General features: G+C 43.0%; 1 protein-coding gene across 1 annotated transcript in view; it reads right to left on the bottom strand.

Moving 5' to 3' along the window:
* The window catches only part of LOC136633343 (NACHT, LRR and PYD domains-containing protein 12-like), a 102,176-nt gene extending 82,953 nt beyond the window's left edge, over positions 1-19,223 (bottom strand). Inside the window, exons 1-3 of the mRNA XM_066609016.1 lie at positions 19,185-19,223; positions 11,361-11,530; positions 4,919-5,090 (exon numbers count right to left, since the gene is read on the bottom strand). Of these exons, the coding sequence (XP_066465113.1) occupies positions 4,919-5,090; positions 11,361-11,530; positions 19,185-19,200 (358 nt within the window). The 5' untranslated portion in view covers positions 19,201-19,223. The remainder of the gene's footprint in view (positions 1-4,918; positions 5,091-11,360; positions 11,531-19,184) is intronic.
* Between the last annotated feature and the right edge of the window lie 327 nt (positions 19,224-19,550).

The raw sequence follows: 19,550 nt of genomic DNA on the forward strand, positions 1-19,550 counted from the left end.
TCCCCCAAAATCAAATGACACTTGGAGATTCTAACATGACTTTAACTGATAGAGCAAAAGAGAAAACTGCTTTTTCCACCCAGTATTGTTTGTTTCAGTAAAAAAACATGCCATTTGGTTTACATAGGGCACCTGCTGCTTTTCAAAGGATGATGGACGGGATTTTGAGACCACATCATGACTATTCAGCTGCACACCTGGATTATGCATCATTTGTGATTTCAATTCGGAAAGTAATCTTTGCAAAGCATGAGTTGTCTTAGATGCCTTAGCTAAACCATTATAGTGATCACAGTGAAGAAAAAAATCCAGTGCTACTAAGTCTTAATGGTGTGATATAAGATAAAACTTACTTCACAGGGGGACTTAGATGCCATCAAGTTCCCCTCCCCCCTTAATTCTGGTATGCAAGTAGGAGATTGCTTCAGATGCTTTCCAAGAGTTTATTCCATATAAGCATACTAGCTGATATACCCAGCCTCACCTGAGTTGATTTGATACTGGTGTTCCATGGTGTTTGCAGAGTAAATTTTATGAAGTCAAGCTTACTTTAGAGTGACCGAGGAATAAAATATATATACACATAGAGGAGCATTAGATTCTCCTCAGGCTGCATGTACCGATGTCCCACTGCAGAATGTACTATCCATCCCACTCTTCTCATTAAGGACCTAAAGAATGCTTTGCGCCAAATTTCACGCTTGTACAACACCGGAAAGTTACATTAGATATGGGTGAACTTACTTTTGCAAATAGCGTTGAATAATCAAGTTGTGACTAGAGATGAGCGAGCATACTCGTCCGAGCTTGATGCTCGTTCGAGTATTAGGGTGCTCGAGATGCTCGTTACTCGAGACGAGCACCACGCGGTACTCGTCTCGATTAAACGAGCACTGACCATTGAATTCAATGGAGCCGGCAATACAGCCGGCTCCATTGAAAGCAATGGGCTGCCGGCGATCTCAGGATGAATTTTCGGGAAGGGCTTAAAAATATAAGCCCTTACCTGAAAATCATCCTAAAATGTGTAAAAATAGAAAAAAATATGTCAGCATAAAGATCGTTCTCCTCTGCCATAGCTGTAACAGCTGTAGCAGAGAAGAACAATGTTAGCCCATTGAATTCAATGGAGACGGCAATACAGCGGCTCCATTGAAAGCAATGGGCTGCCGGCGATCTCAGGATGAATTTTCGGGAAGGGCTTAAAAATATAAGCCCTTACCTGAAAATCATCCTAAAATGTGTAAAACTAGAAAAAAATATGTCAGCATAAAGATCGTTCTCCTCTGCCATAGCTGTAACAGCTGTAGCAGAGAAGAACAATGTTAGCCCATTGAATTCAATGGAGACGGCAATACAGCGGCTCCATTGAAAGCAATGGGCAGCCGGCGAGCGCGGGATGAATTTTCAGGAAGGGCTTAAAAATATAAGCCTTTACCTGAGAATCATCCTAAAATGTGTAAAAATAAAAAAAAATGTATACTCACCTTTCCGCTGCAGCTGGAGTTCAGCCGCGTCTGGCCGGCAGTTCTCCTGAACTGCTCTCTGTAGTATTCAGCAGGTGGGGATTTAAAATCCCCGCCTGCTGAATGAGCTGCCTCTGATTGGTCACAGCCTCACCAATCAGAGGCAGCTCTCACTCACACCCATTCAGAGAACTGCCGCCGGCCGCCGCTGAACTCCGTCTGCCGGGATCGGGTGAGTATATATATATTTTTTAATTTTTACACATTTCTGCCCTTCCCGAAAATTCATCCCGCGATCGCCCGCTGTATTGCCGGCTCCATTGAATTCAATGGGCTTACATCATTCTTCTCTGCCACAGCTGTTACAGCTGTGGCAGAGGAGAACGATCTTTATGCTGACAGTGCGGGGGAGGGGGGGCACTCTTGCCGCTATTGTGGCTTAATAGTGGGACCTGGGAACTTGAGATGCAGCCCAACATGTAGCCCCTCGCCTGCCCTATCCGTTTCTGTGTCGTTCCCATCACTTTCGTGAATTTCCCAGATTTTCACAAATGGAAACCTTAGCGAGCATCGGCGATATATAAAAATGCTCGAGTCGCCCATTGACTTTAATGGGGTTCGTTACTCGAAACGAACCCTCGAGCATCGCGGGAAGTTCGACTCGAGTAACGAACACTCGAGCATTTTGGTGCTTGCTCATCTCTAATTGTGACCCCTTTACTTTTCCTATTTAGGACCTAAAGAATGGTTGTGTCAAATTTCATGTTTGTACGACATCGGGAAGTTAGGGAATTAGTGGCAAGTCAGTCAGTAAGTCAATCGGTGAGGGCTTTCACCTTTATTTATATATATGAATAGATAAACAAATAACACAACAAAAATGTATAACAAAAATAACCTGGCAACACGTTTCATAGTTTTGATAAGGCTCTGGAACTCTGGAACGCTTTGCCAGGTTATTTTTTTTTACTATATGTTTTTTTTTGTTTTACTTTGTCTATTGTTTATATATGCTTATATCAAATAAACTCTTAGAAAATCCTCATATCATCTGAAGCAATCTCCTACTTGCATACCAGGATTGGAGAGGCTTGATGTCTTCTAAGTCCCCCCTGTGAAGTAACCATTAGCACTTGGTAGCACTGGATATTTTTCTTCAAATTGTGATCACCACTTTTTCACTTTGAGACCACTATCTGTCTAGCCTCAAGTGCCTCCATTGACACTCTCCCAGCTATCAACACTTGACGGGATTACGTGCTTGTGGTATATGTCGGAAGCTAACCTGGACAATAGGTGTGTAGTCCCACACCAGGTGAGTCCTCCTACACTATATATATTTATACTACCGTGCTTACTATATCCTCTTTCCTTGGAGCGCAGACACTTTTACAATATATTTTTAACCACAAAATTGGCATAGGAATAATGAAACCACAGGTTAACAAGGTGGAGGCCATACAAAATTGGACTAGGCCTTTAAATAACAAACAAGTCAGGGCTTTTCTTTGTATCATGGGATATTATCGCAGGTTTGTGCCAAATTTTGCCTCTCTAGCTCCACCATTGACTGACTTAACTAAAGATTGGAGGTCAGTAATGGGGATGTGGACTCCAGAGGCAGAGAAGGTTTTTTGGAGTCTGAAGTCTTCTTTGTGCCAACAGCCGGTACTAATCACCACTGACTTCACCAAGGAATTTCTAGTACAAAAGGGATGCTTCTGACACGGGTTTGGGTGCAGTGTTGTCTCAAATGCTAAATGGTGAGGAACATCCAGTAATGTACTTGACTTGAAAATTGTCTCCTGCAGAAAAAAATTAACCATTGTAGAAGGGGAGTGATTAACGGTTAAGTGGGCACTTAAGTCATTAAAATATTATCTCCTGGGCAGAAAGTTTTGGTTTGTTTCAGACCATGCCCCATTGACGTGGAAGAAACCGAATAAAGAGAAAAAATGCAAGGGTGACAAGGGTATTATTGTATCTTGACACCACCAGAAACTTGGGGTTTGATTGGGAGAATGCCCCTCTGGCTCCCGATTGGGTCAAGACGGGAAGGTCCTAGCAGCACAATGTGCATTGATTAGTGCCTGGGCTCCAGGCTGAGCCTGAGGGTTAGTTTTCTTCATAGGCATACATTATTAGATGTGAATGTTGCCATGTTTGGCATCATTAACATATAAGAATGTAAGGCTACGATGAAAATTAACCCTCAGGCTAAGGCTGGAGCCCAGGCACTAATCAATACACATGCCGCAGTGATCCGGCTGTCAAGTCCATGGCGCACGGCGCCTTAGTGCTCCCTGAAGCCCATTCCTCCCGCTCACAGCTCCCTTTTGTTGCCACAGGCCGCGCATGTGCTTCACCGCCGGGCGGCCGGCCGACGTCTCTGTGCTGTGTGCCAGCATCCGGCTGTCACCTCCATGACGGCTGGTGCTTCAGGGCTCCATAATCTCAGCTCCCCCGCTCTCCGGTCCCAATTGTGCCCACAGCCTGCGCCTGTGCTTCACCGCCGGTACAGCTGGCTGGCATGTCTGTGCTGCGTCCTGCTATTTATGCTGTCACCTTCGTCCTGGCTGCCGCCTCAGGGCTCCATTATGTCAGCTCCCCCCGCTCTCTGCTGGCAAACCTTTAGTGGCCTTCCAGGACCTACAGGGCAAGCAGCTGTGCAGCCAATCACGTTCAGGGGGCGTGACCCCCGTCAATCTTGACTCCACCAGCAGTACCTGGTGGCGTCAAGATACAATAATACCGGTGACAAGATGGCTCTTGTCGTTACAGAACTTGAATTTTGCTATCAAATATAGACCAGGAAGTCACAGGTTAATGCCCAGGCCTGGTCTAAAGTAAACTGTAGGATAGCCAAAACTGCCCAACCCTCCAGTCTGGAGAAGATGGAGGAGGGGATGTAGGCATCTGGCAGGAAAGGTACCCCGATGCTTAGCTGGGGTGGGATGAAAACTGCGTAAAAATGGAGCATGCTGCGGTTATTTTACCGCGCGTGCGATCCACATGCCGGGGAGAAATGACATCCGCGCTATGGATGTCATTTCCACCGCGCTATGGGCAGATTGTTGAGGGCGTGTATCTGGCTGCCAATGAGAACTTTGTGGCATGCCCTTTACCTCAGGCCATCTACACCCATAATCCTGGTGGAGACAAGATACAACAGTACCCATGTTATGTGCAGCAAGCCAGTAATACCCGCATCATGCGGTACATGTGCGACGCTGACTACCAGGAAGCTTAGTAGCTGAGTCCCCAGTAATCAGAGCGGGATTGCAGCTGTAAATTACAGCTGTGGTCCCCTTGCAACCACGGAGATGGAGCTTAGCTCTGATCCCATGATTTAACTCTTCAGATGCCACTGTCTGTATCTTGAGAGTTTAGAGAGGGCTCCCTCCTTCACCCTATCAGCACTTGTATGACTGACATCTCATACACAATGTTACCTCCATGTTGGAGCTCCTCCAGTAGAGCGTGCAGGCCGGGGGAATCCTGATGCCTCCGCAGAACATAAAGACTAACCCACAATGCTATCACAGCTTCTCTTCCTTCGTGGAAAATGTCTTGTAGTAAAGTCCGGGCCAAAGTTTTTCTATCATGTTCTAGACTCTGGTATTTCTAGAACACAACAAAGATCACACAAGTGTCCTTATACAGAGATAAATAGTGCAAAGGGTTAATACACAGCAATATCATGTCAGTCTTCTCTATGATGAGCCGGTCCAGGGAAAGATAAATGGTTGAGGAGAAAATCCTGAATCTTCAAGCAATCAGATTATTTGCCAGGATGTAATCACACCCTTATATAAAATACATCCAAAAAGTCCTCACACCCTCTCACTTTCTTACATTGTTGTTGCCTTGTGTTCCCTCATCATTCTGCACTCAGTACTCCATAATGACAAAGTGGCAACAGAATGGGAGAAATCTTTGTAAATATATTGAAAATGAAAAACTCCCATTCAGCACTGATATAAGTATTCAAACCCTTACTCAGCACTTAGTTGAAGCCCATTTGACAGTACAGTAAAACCTCTACTAACGTTTGTAATCCATCCGAAAGCAATCAGCTTTACCTGAAACTGTTGCTACTTGAGGTATTTCCATAGGAATCAATGTAAATCCAATTAATTCATTGTAGACATTCCAAAAAACACAGCAAATCACATTTAATGGAGAATAAATATGGTCTTTAATACCAAAAACAATAACAATAATAAATGAATATAAAAGACTACTGTAAAGAATAAATGAGCATTTAACATGTTATTGAACATGTTACTGTGTGTTACATAGGACTGCAGGTCACATCTATAACATCATCTGTCCTCAGCGTTATCACTGGAGGCTACGTGATAATATAGGGGCAGGAGATGAACACATGGAATCTCTGTGGGTAGAAATACAGGGAGGAAGAAATAACAAAATCCTGATAGGGGTTTTCTATAGGCCACCAAAAGAAACAGAAGAAACTGAAACCCTACTATTAAGGCAGATAGAAGAGTTGTCAAACTGCAACGAAGTAATTATCATGGGGGACTTTAATTATCCGGATATAATATGGGATAAAGAGACCGGCAAATCTCACAGGGGTGATAAATTCTTGAGAACAATTAAACATAACTACCTTATCCAACTTGTGCAGGAGCTAACTAGAGGGAGGGCCACTCTGGACTTAGTGTTAACTAACAAACCAGACCGAATAATGGGGGTACAGGTTTAGAGGCACTTTGGGAACAGTGACCACAATATAATTAACTTCCAGATGTCATTCAATAAGAAGCCTTATCAGGGAGCGACAAATAAACTAAACTTTAGTAAAGCAAAATTTGATCAGCTTAGAACTACTATCGGTAACATTAATTGGGACAACATGCTCAAAAATATCAGTACAGAGGACGAATGGGAAAAGTTTAAAAACATCCTAATTACCTTGTGTGAGCAGTTCATACACTTTAAAAAATAAAGAATACATGAAAAAAGAAAGCGTTTAAACTACTAAAACAAGAAGGCAGCGAAGAAGCGCTTAAACCAAACTCGGAAAAAAAACAAAATATGCACAAAAAAAAAGATGAAGGTTGCTTAGGTGGAGGCAGAAAGACTGATCGATAAAAAGCGCAAAAACAACCCTAAACTATTCTTTAATTATATTAACAGTAAAAGAATTTGCACTGAGAACACTGACCCTTTAACAAATAATGCAGGAGAAACCATTGAAGATGATGGAGGGAGGGAAGGCAAACCTATTAAACGGTTTCTTTTCAAGTGTATTCACAAACGAAAGGGAAATGTCACACAAGATACAGGGGAATAAAATGAACCCCTCACAAAATATTACATACCTAACAGAGGAGGAAGTGTGGAACAGGTTAAAGAAGATTAAAATCGATAAATCACCAGGCCCAGATGGAATACACCCAAGGGTTCTGAGGGAACTAAGTGATGTGATAACTAGGCCGCTATTTCTAATATTTATGGATACTATCAAGACCGGGGTTGTACCACTGGATTGGCGCATTGCTAATGTAGTTCCAATATACAAAAAGGGGACCAAAAGAGAGCCTGGTAACTACAAGCTGGTAAGTCTCACTTCAGTAACTGGAAAAATATTCGAGGGGTTTCTGAGAGACACCATCATACAATACCTCAAGGAGAACAACGGAATAACTCCTTACCAGCATGGGTTCATGAGGGGGTCGATCATGTCAGATCAATCTGATCAGCTTCTACGATGAAGTAAGTTCTAGGCTGGACCTGGGAGAGTCTATTGATCTCGTATATCTGGACTTCTCTAAAGCATTTGACACAGTGCCGCATAATAGGTTAATATACAAAAAGAGGCAGCTCGGATTGGGTGAAAACGTGTGTATCTTGGTAGAGGGTGGTAATAACTGGTTCGTACTCTGATTGGGCCATCGTCGCTACCAGGGTACCACAGGGTTCAGTATTAGGCCCCATTCTGTTCACTATATTTATCAACGACCTGATAGAAGGACTACACAGTAAAATATCAATATTTTCAGATGACACAAAATTATACAAGATAATTAATGCACCTGAGGACAATGCACGGCTACAAACGGACCTACATAAGCTTTGGGCTTGGGCAGAAAAATGTAAATGAAGTTCAATGTTGATAAATGTAAGGTTATGCACATGGGTAGGAGAAACGAATGTCACCAATATACACTAAATGGGGTACTGCTAGGGAAAAGTGATATGGAAAAAGACCTCGGGGTGCTAGTGGACTGTAGACTAATGTGGAGTAACGAATATCAGTCAGCTGCTGCAAAAGCTAATAAAGTCTTGGGATGCATTAAAAGAGGTATAGGAGCGAGTGATGAGAACATTATTCTTCCACTATATAAGGCACTTGTCAGACCCCACATGAAATACTGTGTATAGTTCTGGACACGACTACTCAGAAAAGGTTTTACAGTGCTTGAGGGGGTTCAAAGAAGGGCAATTAAATTAATACATGGAATGAGAGGACTGGAATACCCAGAGAGGCTATCAAAATTGGGATTATTTACCCTGGAAAAAAGACGGCTAAGGGACGACCAAATAACTTTGTATAAATACATTAGGGGACAATACTCTCCCATGATCTGTTTATACCCAGGACTGCGACGGTAACAAGAGGGCATCCTCTACATCGAGAAGAAAGCAGGTTTCATCACCAAAACAGAAAAGGGTTCTTTACTGTAAGAGCAGTGGGCCTGTGGAACTCTCTGCCTGAGGATGTGGTGATGGCAAAATCCATAGAGGAATTTAAGAGGGGACTAGATGTTTTTCTAGAGCGGAAGGATATTACAGGATATAAATTTTAGGTGACCAGTGGGGTTGTTGACTCGGTTGTTGATCCTTACAACAGGCTGAACTAAATGGGCATTGTCTTCATTCGACCTAACATATTATGTTACGATGTTACTGTGTTCTCTTTGGTGTCACATAGGACTGCAGGTGACATAGTTATCTGTCTTCAGCATTATCACTGTCTTCTTTGTGCTGTTACATTGAAATGCAATTGTACGTCACTGTACTGTACTAGTGTATTACCCGTTGCCGATGATTGAAGAGGGAGGGTTGCATTAGCAGCAAGAGGAGGAGGAGACACTGAGCAAGAGATTACGTGGGTTCAGCAGCAAGGTCACGTGTTATTAGAGGCAACCAAGGTTACTAGAGACAAAATTTTGGCCAAAAATAATGTCATTACTTGAAATCAGCCTCAGTAGATGTCAATGCTATCTATAGTAGTAGAGGTTTTATTGTAATTCCAGTCTCCAGTCTTCTTGGTTCCGATGCCACAATGTTCACACACCTGGATTTTGGGATTTTCTGCTCTGTCAGGTTGGGTGGAGGCCGTCTGTGGACACCCATTTTCAGGTCTCTCAAGAGAAGTCCCATTGCGTTGAGGACTCTGGCTGGGCTATAGAAAGACATTCACAGAGTTGCCCCAAAGCCCCTCCAGTATTGGCTGTGTGCTTAGGGTCATTGTCTTGTTGGAAGGTGCCCCTTTTGCCTAGTCTGAGGTCCCTTGCACTCTGGATCAGGTTTTCCTTATCTTTGTACTTTACTCGATTCAGCTTTCCATCCTCCCTGACTAGTCTCCCGTCCCCCAGCATGATGCTCAACCTCTAGGCTTCACTGTAGGGAAGGTATTGGGCAGGTGATGAGCAGCGCCTGGTTTCCCTCCACCCTAACCGGTCTCCCCTCCCCCAGTATGATGCTCCAACACCAGGCTTCACTGCAGAGATATATTGGGCAGGTGATGAGCGACGCCTGGTTTCCACCCACCATGACTGGTCTCCCCTCCCCCACCATGATGCTTCACTGTAGGGATGGTATTAGGCAGGTGATGAGCAGCTCCTGGTTTCCCTCCACCCTGACCGGTCTCCCCTCCCCCAGCATGATGCTCTACGAACAGGCTTCACTGTAGGGATGGTATAGGGCAGGTCATGGACGGCGCCTGGTTTTCTATACCTAACCAGACAGAATGCTTATAGGCCCAAAAGTTCCATCTTTGTGTCATCAGACCATCAAATCTTGTTTCTCACAGTCTGAGGGTCCTTTAGGTTCTTTTTGGTAAAATCCAGATGGCTATCATCTGTCTTAGGGTGCCTATCCACTAGCAATATATTGTCTTGCGATTCGAGAGTGAGTGCCTCGCAGTGAAGAGAAAACTCTGTGATATCGCTCAGTGTTATCAATGGGGCCAGCGGCGGCAGCAGTGTCGGCCCCATTGAAAACATAGGGAGTACATCACAGACTTCTGCCACAGCTGTGACAGCTATGGCAGAGGATTCCTTCATCACAGCTGTGGAAGAAGTCTGTGATGCTATCTCATTGCTTTCAATGGGGTCGGCACTGCTGCTCCCCCATTGAAAGCAATGGGTTGCAGGCAACCCCCGCAGTGATGATTTTCGGGGAAGGGCTTGAAATATAAGCCCTTCCCTGAAAATCATCCCTAGCTGTAAAAAAAATTGTATTTACCTAGAAGAGCCATCCAGCTCTTCTGTCTGGCCCTGGCAGTCGTCTTCAAGAGGCCGGGGATTGAAAAATCCCCGCTCCCAGAAAGAGCTGGTCTCATTGGTTGAGTGCTCAGCCAATCACAGACAGCGCTCAACCATTTAATGACAGCTGATTGGTCACAGCACTCACCCAATCACAGGCAGCATTTAGCCATTCATTGAATTCCCCAAAAAACATCACTGTGGGGGTTGCCTGCAATCCACTACTTTTAATGGGGCTGCAGCAGTGCCGACCCCATTGAAAGCAATAGGATAGCATCACAGACTTTTGCCACAGCTGTAGCAGAGAATTCCTTCATGCCCATGGTCCTCTCGGGGATGGAGGAATCCTCTGCAATAGCTGTCACAGCTGTGGCAGAAGTCCACAATGTACTCCCTATGTTTTCAATGGGGCTGGCGCTGCCAGCGGCCTCATTGAAAGCACTGAGCGGTATCGCAGATTTTTTTTTCTGCGCTGTGAGGCTTGAGAGTAAAAAATCCCAAATGAGTATGAAACCATTGAAATTCATTGGTTTCATAATCATGTGTTTTCACTCGCTCTCGCACCACAACAAAATATATCGCTAGTAGGTAGGTGCCATTACTGAGGAGACTTCTTTCTGGTTCCCCACCAAAAAGCCCAGATTGGTGGAGTTTGCAGTGATGGTTGACCTTCAGGACTTTTCTCCCATCTGAAATCTTTGGAGCTCAGCCAGAGTGACCGTTGGGTCCTTGGTCACCTCTATAACCAAGACCCTTCTTCCCCGATGACTTTGTTTGGTTGGTCCTCTGGCTCTACGAAGAATTTTTCCATGTAAGATTTATGGAGGCCGCTAGGAACTTTTAGGGCAGCAGAGATGTGTTTGTAGCTTCTCCAGATCTGCGCCTCCACACAATCCTGTCTCAGCTCTACAGGCAGTTCTTTCCCCAGAGCTAAATATCAAGTGTCATACTAAAGGGTGTGAATACTTATGTCAATGTAAAATGTTTTTTAAAAATGTACAAACAAAAAACTGAGATTTCTAAAATTCCGCTGTCACTTTGACATTCTGGGGTACTGAGTGCAGAATGATGAGAAAACACAAAGCCACAACATAATAAAATGTAAAAAATAGTTAAAGGGTCTGAAGACTTTCCAAATGCATTGCATGTGTGCAGGGAAGGGTCTTAATACTTCACCTGGATTATAAACGTTTTGGATGTTCTCCATTAGACAAGTTGCTGCCTTCCACTAAATTGAAAATAGACATCCTATTCTGTGATATGAAGCACAATTGTAATTCAGCCCCATGGAGACAACAGGACGGCATCCGGACTAGTATGCTTCCAAAACACATGGGGCCCTTGTATACAATACTGGTGGTTCATCTCCTCTCACCTCAACATCTGGGATATTTCGGGAGCTCAGTTGATCCAAGAGAGAAATGGGACTCAAGTTCTCCATAATGTGGTGCAGATCATCATGGAAATATTCATGTATCATCCTGACTGCATGGTCTTCATACTGACAAAGCTGCTGGTGAAACTGCCGGGTCTCATCATCGTCATCTAGGAAATTAAGGAGATAAAAGAATGATACATTCAAGAACCTGCAGAGGACTGACGGCGTCTCATGTATAATATTCTTGTCAACTAAAGATAAATTCCCCTGTAATTTACCAGCACAATTAGGCGGTAATTACATGGAATATTTCTTCTTTGAGCTTCGTATTTGTATACATGTAGATAAGTAGCACATCTCAGTCGCCCGTGGGAATGGGCTCATAACTATAAACACACTGAAGTCTTTGTTAGGTGCTATTAGCTACACAGCACAACATCTTCACCACTGCGTGTTCGTCTCCATAATGTGTTACCCTAAACTAGCACAGAATATTCTGATGACAGATTAGTAATAGAGGGGTGTCCTCTGCTCAGGATGCTTATATCTTCATCAGAGTGTAGACTGGTTTTAAAGAGATTCTTGACCCGGGTATGCTAGAGTCACATCCGCTGTGACCCATCCCACCATATCACTGTATCCCCACGAATAAATAGACTGAGACCATATTACTTTTGGATATTTTGGCCACAGCAGACATTTTATTTAATCAAATAACCAAACATATCAAACCACTTTTATATACGGATAGGAGGTCCTTGGAGCCACAAAGGTCTGGTGCTTAAACACATAAAACCTAACCTTGCCTCCAATCATACACCTGGCTCAGAGACACCACTACCCCCCCTTCTCCCCCGCCATTCCCTATCGGAGGCTAGAATATCAAAAATGATCCAGGCTTACCCCGGGATCCCTTCCCTGGCTTTACCCGAAGCACTATACCTAACCACACTGAAAGACAAGTCTTTAAATGTGAGGCCATACCCATCAAACTCCCTCTACTCTGTACAAAAATCTACCTCCAAGGACCCACCACCAGCTGCTACGACATAAAAAAACACAGATTCCCAATTGTATTTCCCAACCTTCTATAATGAATTTACAAGTTCTCAATCCTCTCTAAAAGGGAGGGTGGGTGGGATTCTTCTTCTTGGTAAAATGGTGCTCCCACTCAAAACCCCCCTTATATCACCTCACTCCTCCTAATTACTATATCCCTATGTAGTGGCCCGAAACATATATTCTTCGCCCCTCCATAAATCTCATGCATGCAATGTCTTGTGTAGATACACTGTGCAGAAACTGTCCTGTCATTTGTTATGTGTATTGCACAGCTGCAGTGGATGAAGAGTTAATGTCTGTGAATGTATCCTTCTCATGTCATGTGGTATGTTTGGAGTCTATAAACATTAGTGATTGAGTGTGATAAGTAGTTCTTCAGAGATTGTTCGTCGGGAGTTCTTCAGAGTGCCAGCCACATGGGGGTACCTTCAACCCTCATGTGGTAAAGAGAATGGAAGAAAGGTATCTTCAGGACATCAATGTGAAGAGCCAGTAGTGAGTGAGTAGAGAGTGTGTGAGAGAGAAAGAGAGAGGGAGAGAGAGTGAGTACAAAGACGAGCCCAAACTATTGTGTAGAGGTACTGTGTCCAGAGATTATCTGTGAAGAGTCTGCCCCTTCCCTTTTTCCAGGAGCTGTCCCGGACAGATAACTAGGACTGTTGGTCCAGTGTCATCCTGAGTATAACCCTTCCAGGAGTGGTTCGGTACAAGTCCTACAGTATAGATTTAAAACTCAAACATAACACTAGAGCCCTCTGACATGTTTTGCCAGACGACTGGCATATTCAGGGGTATATGGAGCTATAGATGTAGCGCCCTGCTGTAACAGACATATATATCAGTAAGTGGCGTGAACAGTATCATTCCCACCACCAATCAGCTGTATGAGAGACAGAATGATCAACCAATTGTGGCTCTGGGTGTAATGCACAGACATTTGTGTAAGGACCAATACGAGAATCAGTGTGTGACAGCCAATAGAGGAACACATTACATTCAGCCAATGGGAGACACTTGCCAAAGTACTATCTGTGCTCGTCAGTCAGAGTAAGCTCAGTGAATTGAAACAGTCTTCACAATGCAGATGCATTCCCAATGTTCCTCAGCCAGAGCATGCTCAGTATATCAAAATGACCCGAATAAATAAAATTCTCCGCAAGGCCTAAATGTAAGTATAGTTTACACTATCATAACCAAGCGAGCAATACTGGTGCGATGTCTCAGAGTATGCGCACTCATTTTCCTACTTTAATGTGCCAAAATAAATTATATCCCTACTTACTGGTTTACAGTCATAGCGGCATAAAGCCGACAGATGGATAAATAATTAAGTGAAAACCATTTAGAAATATGCAACTTAAATAGATATATATCCCGATTCCACTAAATAAAGAGTGAGCGCATCTCAACGTATTACTACTCCATAGTATTGAATCTCAAAATGGACATTTAAATAAATGCCCCAAAAGAGAAACCCTCACTCTGCCCCAAGGGTGTTTTGTTTTCAGGCAAAAAAATCCATCTTGCCTTTTCTTTTGACAGAATAGCATCTAAATTGCCCTTCCTCGGGCCCAACTAGACATGGCATATGCCACAGAACCTTAAGCTACCAATTTTTTACAAGCAGAAAGGACATATCAGCAGAAAAACACTATAGAGGATTGCGGCATTAGGAAGGAGGGCCAAGGTGGGTTATTCAGGAAGGGGCACCGTGGTGTGGACACAATATACCAACAGAAGGGAAGAGTTCACCCAATAGTAAGCAAGTTATGCCTCATCTGGGGGAAATCTATATATATAAAGACAAAAGCCCTCACTGACTGACTCACTGACTCACTGACTCACTGACTGACTGACTGACTGACTGACTGACTGACTCGCCACTAATTCTCCAACTTCCCGATGTCTTAGAAACATGAAATTTGGCACAAGCATAGATTATGTCCCAAATAGGAAAAGTAAAGAGGTCCCAACTCGATTATTTAATTCTAAGCGCAAAAGAATTAGCATCCAAATTTTACCTACGTAATCTAATTCTCTCACTTCCTGATGTCATTTTATATAAAGGAAACGTCGCATGATTACCTCCATGTTGTGTTTCCTGGGTAATGCAAAGAACCATGCAAAATGGTGAACATATTTTTTTCCTCAGTATCTCCAAAGTAACCACGACTTCATAAGATTTTCCGTGTGAACACCAGATAAACACCAGTACCAGATTAACTCGGACGATGCCGGGTATATCAGCTAGTAAAGAGGTCCCAACTCGATTATACAATTCTAAGCGCAAAAGAATTAGCGTCCAAATTCTACGTACAGAATCTAATTCTCTCACTTTCCAAAGTTATAGAAACTTAAAATTTGGCACCGGCATTGATTATGTCATACATAGGAAAAGCCACTGGGTCCCAACTCGATTATTCAATTCTAAGTGCAAAAGAACTAGCTTCCAAATTTTACGTACAGAATCTAATTCTCTCACTTCATGATGTCATAGAAACTTGTAATTTGGCACAAGCATTGATTATGTCATAAATAGGAAAAGCTAATGGGTCCCAACTCGATTATTCAATTTTAAGCGCAAAAGAATTAACGTCCAAATTTTACGTACGGAATCTAATTCTCTCACTTCCTGATGTCATAGAAACTTGAAATTTGGCACGAGCATAGATTATGTCCAAAATAGGAAAAGTAAAGAGGTCCCAACTCGATTATTTAATTCTAAGCGCAAAAGAATTAGCATCCAAATTTTACCTACGTAATCTAATTCTCTCACTTCCTGATGTCATTTTATATAAAGGAAACGTCGCATGATTACCTCCATGTTGTGTTTCCTGGGTAATGCAAAGAACCATGCAAAATGGTGAACATATTTTTTTCCTCAGTATCTCCAAAGTAACCACGACTTCATAAGATTTTCCGTGTGAACACCAGATAAACACCAGTACCAGATTAACTCGGACGATGCCGGGTATATCAGCTAGTAAAGAGGTCCCAACTCGATTATACAATTCTAAGCGCAAAAGAATTAGCGTCCAAATTCTACGTACAGAATCTAATTCTCTCACTTTCCAAAGTTATAGAAACTTAAAATTTGGCACCGGCATTGATTATGTCATACATAGGAAAAGCCACTGGGTCCCAACTCGATTATTCAATTCTAAGTGCAAAAGAACTAGCTTCCAAATTTTACGTACAGAATCTAATTCTCTCACTTCATGATGTCATAGAAACTTGAAATTTGGCACGAGCATTGATTATGTCAGAAATAGGAAAAGCTAATGGGTCCCAACTCGATTATTCAATTTTAAGCGCAAAAGGATTAACGTCCAAATTTTACGTACGTAATCTAATTCTCTCACTTCCTGATGTCATAGAAACTTGAAATTTGGCACGAGCACTGATTATGTCATACATAGGAAAAGTTAATGGGTCCCAACTCGATTATTTAATTCTAAGTGCAAAACAATTAGTGTCAAAATTTTACGTACGTAATCTAATTCTCTCCCTTCCTGATGTCATTTTATATAAAGGAAACATTGCATAGTTAACTCCACATGGTGTTTCCTGGGTAACGCAAAGAGCCATGCAAAATGCTGAACATATTTTTTTCCTCGGTATCTCTAAAGTAACCACGACTTCATAAGATTTTCCGTGTGAACACCAGATAAACACGAGTACTAAATTAACTCGGGCGAAGCTGGGTATAACAGCTAGTACAATATAAATGGCAGCTTTCTAAGTAAGCTAAACTGATTGGGGAAAGGGAAATTTCACCCTAGCACATTATAACGTTGCTAACTAGCCTGTCCCTCGATGGTAAAAGTGAGGTGGCAATTAAGAGATGTTTAATACAATAAGCCTCAGCAGCACTAAAATGGAGCTGAAATCGTAAGCATACTGAATCAAGAACAGTAACTTAACCAACTGATGACTTCACCAGGGGCATGGACCGGACCAGAAGTCTACCTAGCAGGGGGATAACCGGTGTCCTCTGACAGGAGGGTCTGGAATTATTATACTACAAAAAAGGTTGATTAGCCGGCTGGAGAACTAACCTCCCAACCACCCAATAAGTCCCCACAGCAACAGACCCATGTTTACACATCGGCACCAAGCGCTAAGGTTGTGATGTCAGCAAGGACCCACCTCAGTGTAATGGCCGTCACGCTGCAGCAACGACCTCAAGTAATTAATGTCTGCACAAAAGGACACTGAGTTACTGAGTTCAAAAGTGTCATTTAAATTCTTATGCCACTCCCACATGGCTGCTTTTTTCCATGATTAGCACGGCGTCCCTGATTTCAATGGGGCCTCGGAGACCTTGCACGAACGCTGCGTTTCTAACACCACGATTTTCGAGTGTTGTCTGTTCCATTTCACGCGTTTTAGTGCTTTTTAAGGCACCTCATCACCCATCACAATGATGAGCTGCGTTAAAAAGCGGTGCCAAACTCTGTGACCTGTGTTCAAAAGCGCTGCTCAATATCGCGGTTAGAATGGATTTACCCCCCCCCCCCCATCCACAGCAGGGGAAGAAATGAGTGTAACTACATACAATCAAACCTCTAGTGTCGTTGGTAATCCGTCCGAAAGCAATCGGCAAAAATTGAAACCAATAAAACTCGAGGCAATTATTTCCATAGGAATCAATGTAAATCCAATTAATTCATTCTAGACATTCCAAAAATCACACCAAACCTCATTTAATAGAGAATTAATATGGTTTTTAATACCAAAAACAATAGCAATAATAAATGGATATAAAATTAAAAAATAGTTTTATGCATACTCATTTTTCCATCTATCATTTTTCTACATATACCAATGTACTAAGGTGTTATATATATATATATATATATATATATATATATATATATATATATATATATATACAGTGTATATATATATATATGACTATTTTTAACCCGTATGAGTTATATAACGAATACATATATTTTTGTCCCTTTTTTCTTCTTCTCTCCTTCTACCTCCCACTCTGCCTTCTAATGTGTATTTTATAGCCTGTATATTTTAAACACCAGCTGAACTGACGAAGGGGTTATCCCCGAAACGCGTTTTCATAAGCTGATCACGTACTTTATTAAATAAAAGGAGAAGTTTCACATACCTTTGGTCACTTCCTATTTGCTGAAATCTGCAGTGCTGCGCCATCTCCATTGCCAGTTTTTTTCTATTCTCTTACTCTATCACGCCCACCCAGGTGGTGCGTCATCTGGTCAGGCAGCACCTCCATTATTGAAGTTACCACTTCTGTTCTGTTGCATAGGACTGCAGGTCACATCTACTACATCATCTGTTCTTAGCATTATCACTGTGTTCTCTGTGCTGTTACATAGGACTGCAGGTGGCATCATTATCTGTTCTCAGCGTTATCACTGTGTTCTCTGTGCTTATATATACAACTGGAGGTGACATCATTATCTGTCCTCAGCGTTTTCACTGTGTTCTCTATGCTGTTACATTGGATTGCAGGTGACATCATTATCTGTCCTCAGCATTATCACTGTGCTCTCTGTGCTGTTACATAGGACTGCAGGTGACATCATTAACTGTCCTCAGCGTTATCCCTATGTGTTATCTGTGGTGTTACATAGGACTGCAGGCGACATCACTGTGTTATCTGGGTAAACATGGCCACTTACATTACACTATAGTACTGTTTTACTAGCGCCCACAGCGAAGCTGGAAAAGGGTGGGGAGTGTTTCAGCATCAGGAGGAGGAGATGCTGAGCAGGGGATCACGTGGGTCACGTCGGCAGGGAGACCATTTGGGCCAGCGGCCGCCAATGAAACTAGAGGCAAAATTCTGGTTTGATAGATCAGCGAAACTGGAAACCAACTAAACTAGAAGACTATGAAACTAGAGGTTTTGACTGTAAATGATAGCTTTAAACTCAGCGTCCCTTCTTCTATGCAGTCATCACTCTTTATTGCACCTCTCATCGGAGGTAACAGTGCAGTGGTCCAGAACACCATCCTGGTCCCCTCCATAAATGTCATATATGTTTTGTCCTATGTAGGTGGCGTCACAAGTGATAAGAACTACTACCCCCCCCCCCTTCTTATCCCGTTTATTGGCACTCCCTGTTATAGGGCTGTCTAAGCTGAGCTGCAATCCTGCTCTAGCCTTGGCTATGTGTCATCCCTCCGGGACCAGAGCCTCGTAAGTGCCGCCGTGACAAGCCAGCACTTATCCCTCCCAGCTCTTCACGTTGGCCAGGTGCCCAGGGTCACCCCTCTGGGGTGTTGCATCAGATTAAAGTCCCATTTACAGGGGATGACTTGTTAGGCACAGATACAGGACAGGTCGTCCCAGCGAGAATCATTCCTCTGCTTTTACACAGGAACGAGCATCACTAGTGAATGGAGGCGGAAGGAGTTAGGAAACGTTCCAATCAATCTGTCTACATTCACAGTAAACAGGCAGTGGTTCATAAGTAACCACCTGCCTGTTTAGAAGGGCCAATCCACCGTTCATTTTATTACATGCAGAAACTGGATGAATGAGAAGCAAGCAAATTCTTGTTTGTCGTTCAGTCGGGGCATGTGTTTACACTGGACGAAAATTATACAGATTCTCACTGGACATGGGAATCTGAAAGATATATATATATATACCCATGTAAAAGTCTTCTCCTTACCAAGGCAAGAAATTGTGTGAATTATACGTATGTGGTGGGATCATTTATGGAATACAGTAATGGGAGGGAAAAGAAGAAGAGGAGGCGTCCTTACCATCTCTAACACTCATTCCTGAACCCTGGAAGATAATGCGACCCTGCAAGATGAAAACATAATTACATTTACAGGTAAGAAAAAAACTGTCCAGGTTTTTCTTTAACCCCTTAGTGATCACGCAATCGTGACCTGCTATCTCCCTCCATACATTGCAGGTGTCAGCTGTTTATTATAGCTGACACCTGCGGGCAACAGCCCCGTTCGGCCGCACGGCCGATCAGGACTGTTAACCCTTTAAATGCCGCTGTCAAATCTGACAGCGGCATTTAAATCCCCTGAACAATGTTCGGGGTTCCCTTACGGCCTCTCCGTAGTGAGATCTGGAGAGCCGTGTGGGTGTCATGGCAACCGGGGTCCTTCTGA

The sequence above is a fragment of the Eleutherodactylus coqui genome, chromosome 6 (genome assembly GCF_035609145.1).
Source record: "Eleutherodactylus coqui strain aEleCoq1 chromosome 6, aEleCoq1.hap1, whole genome shotgun sequence".
In the NCBI taxonomy this organism is placed as follows: Eukaryota; Metazoa; Chordata; class Amphibia; order Anura; family Eleutherodactylidae; genus Eleutherodactylus; species Eleutherodactylus coqui.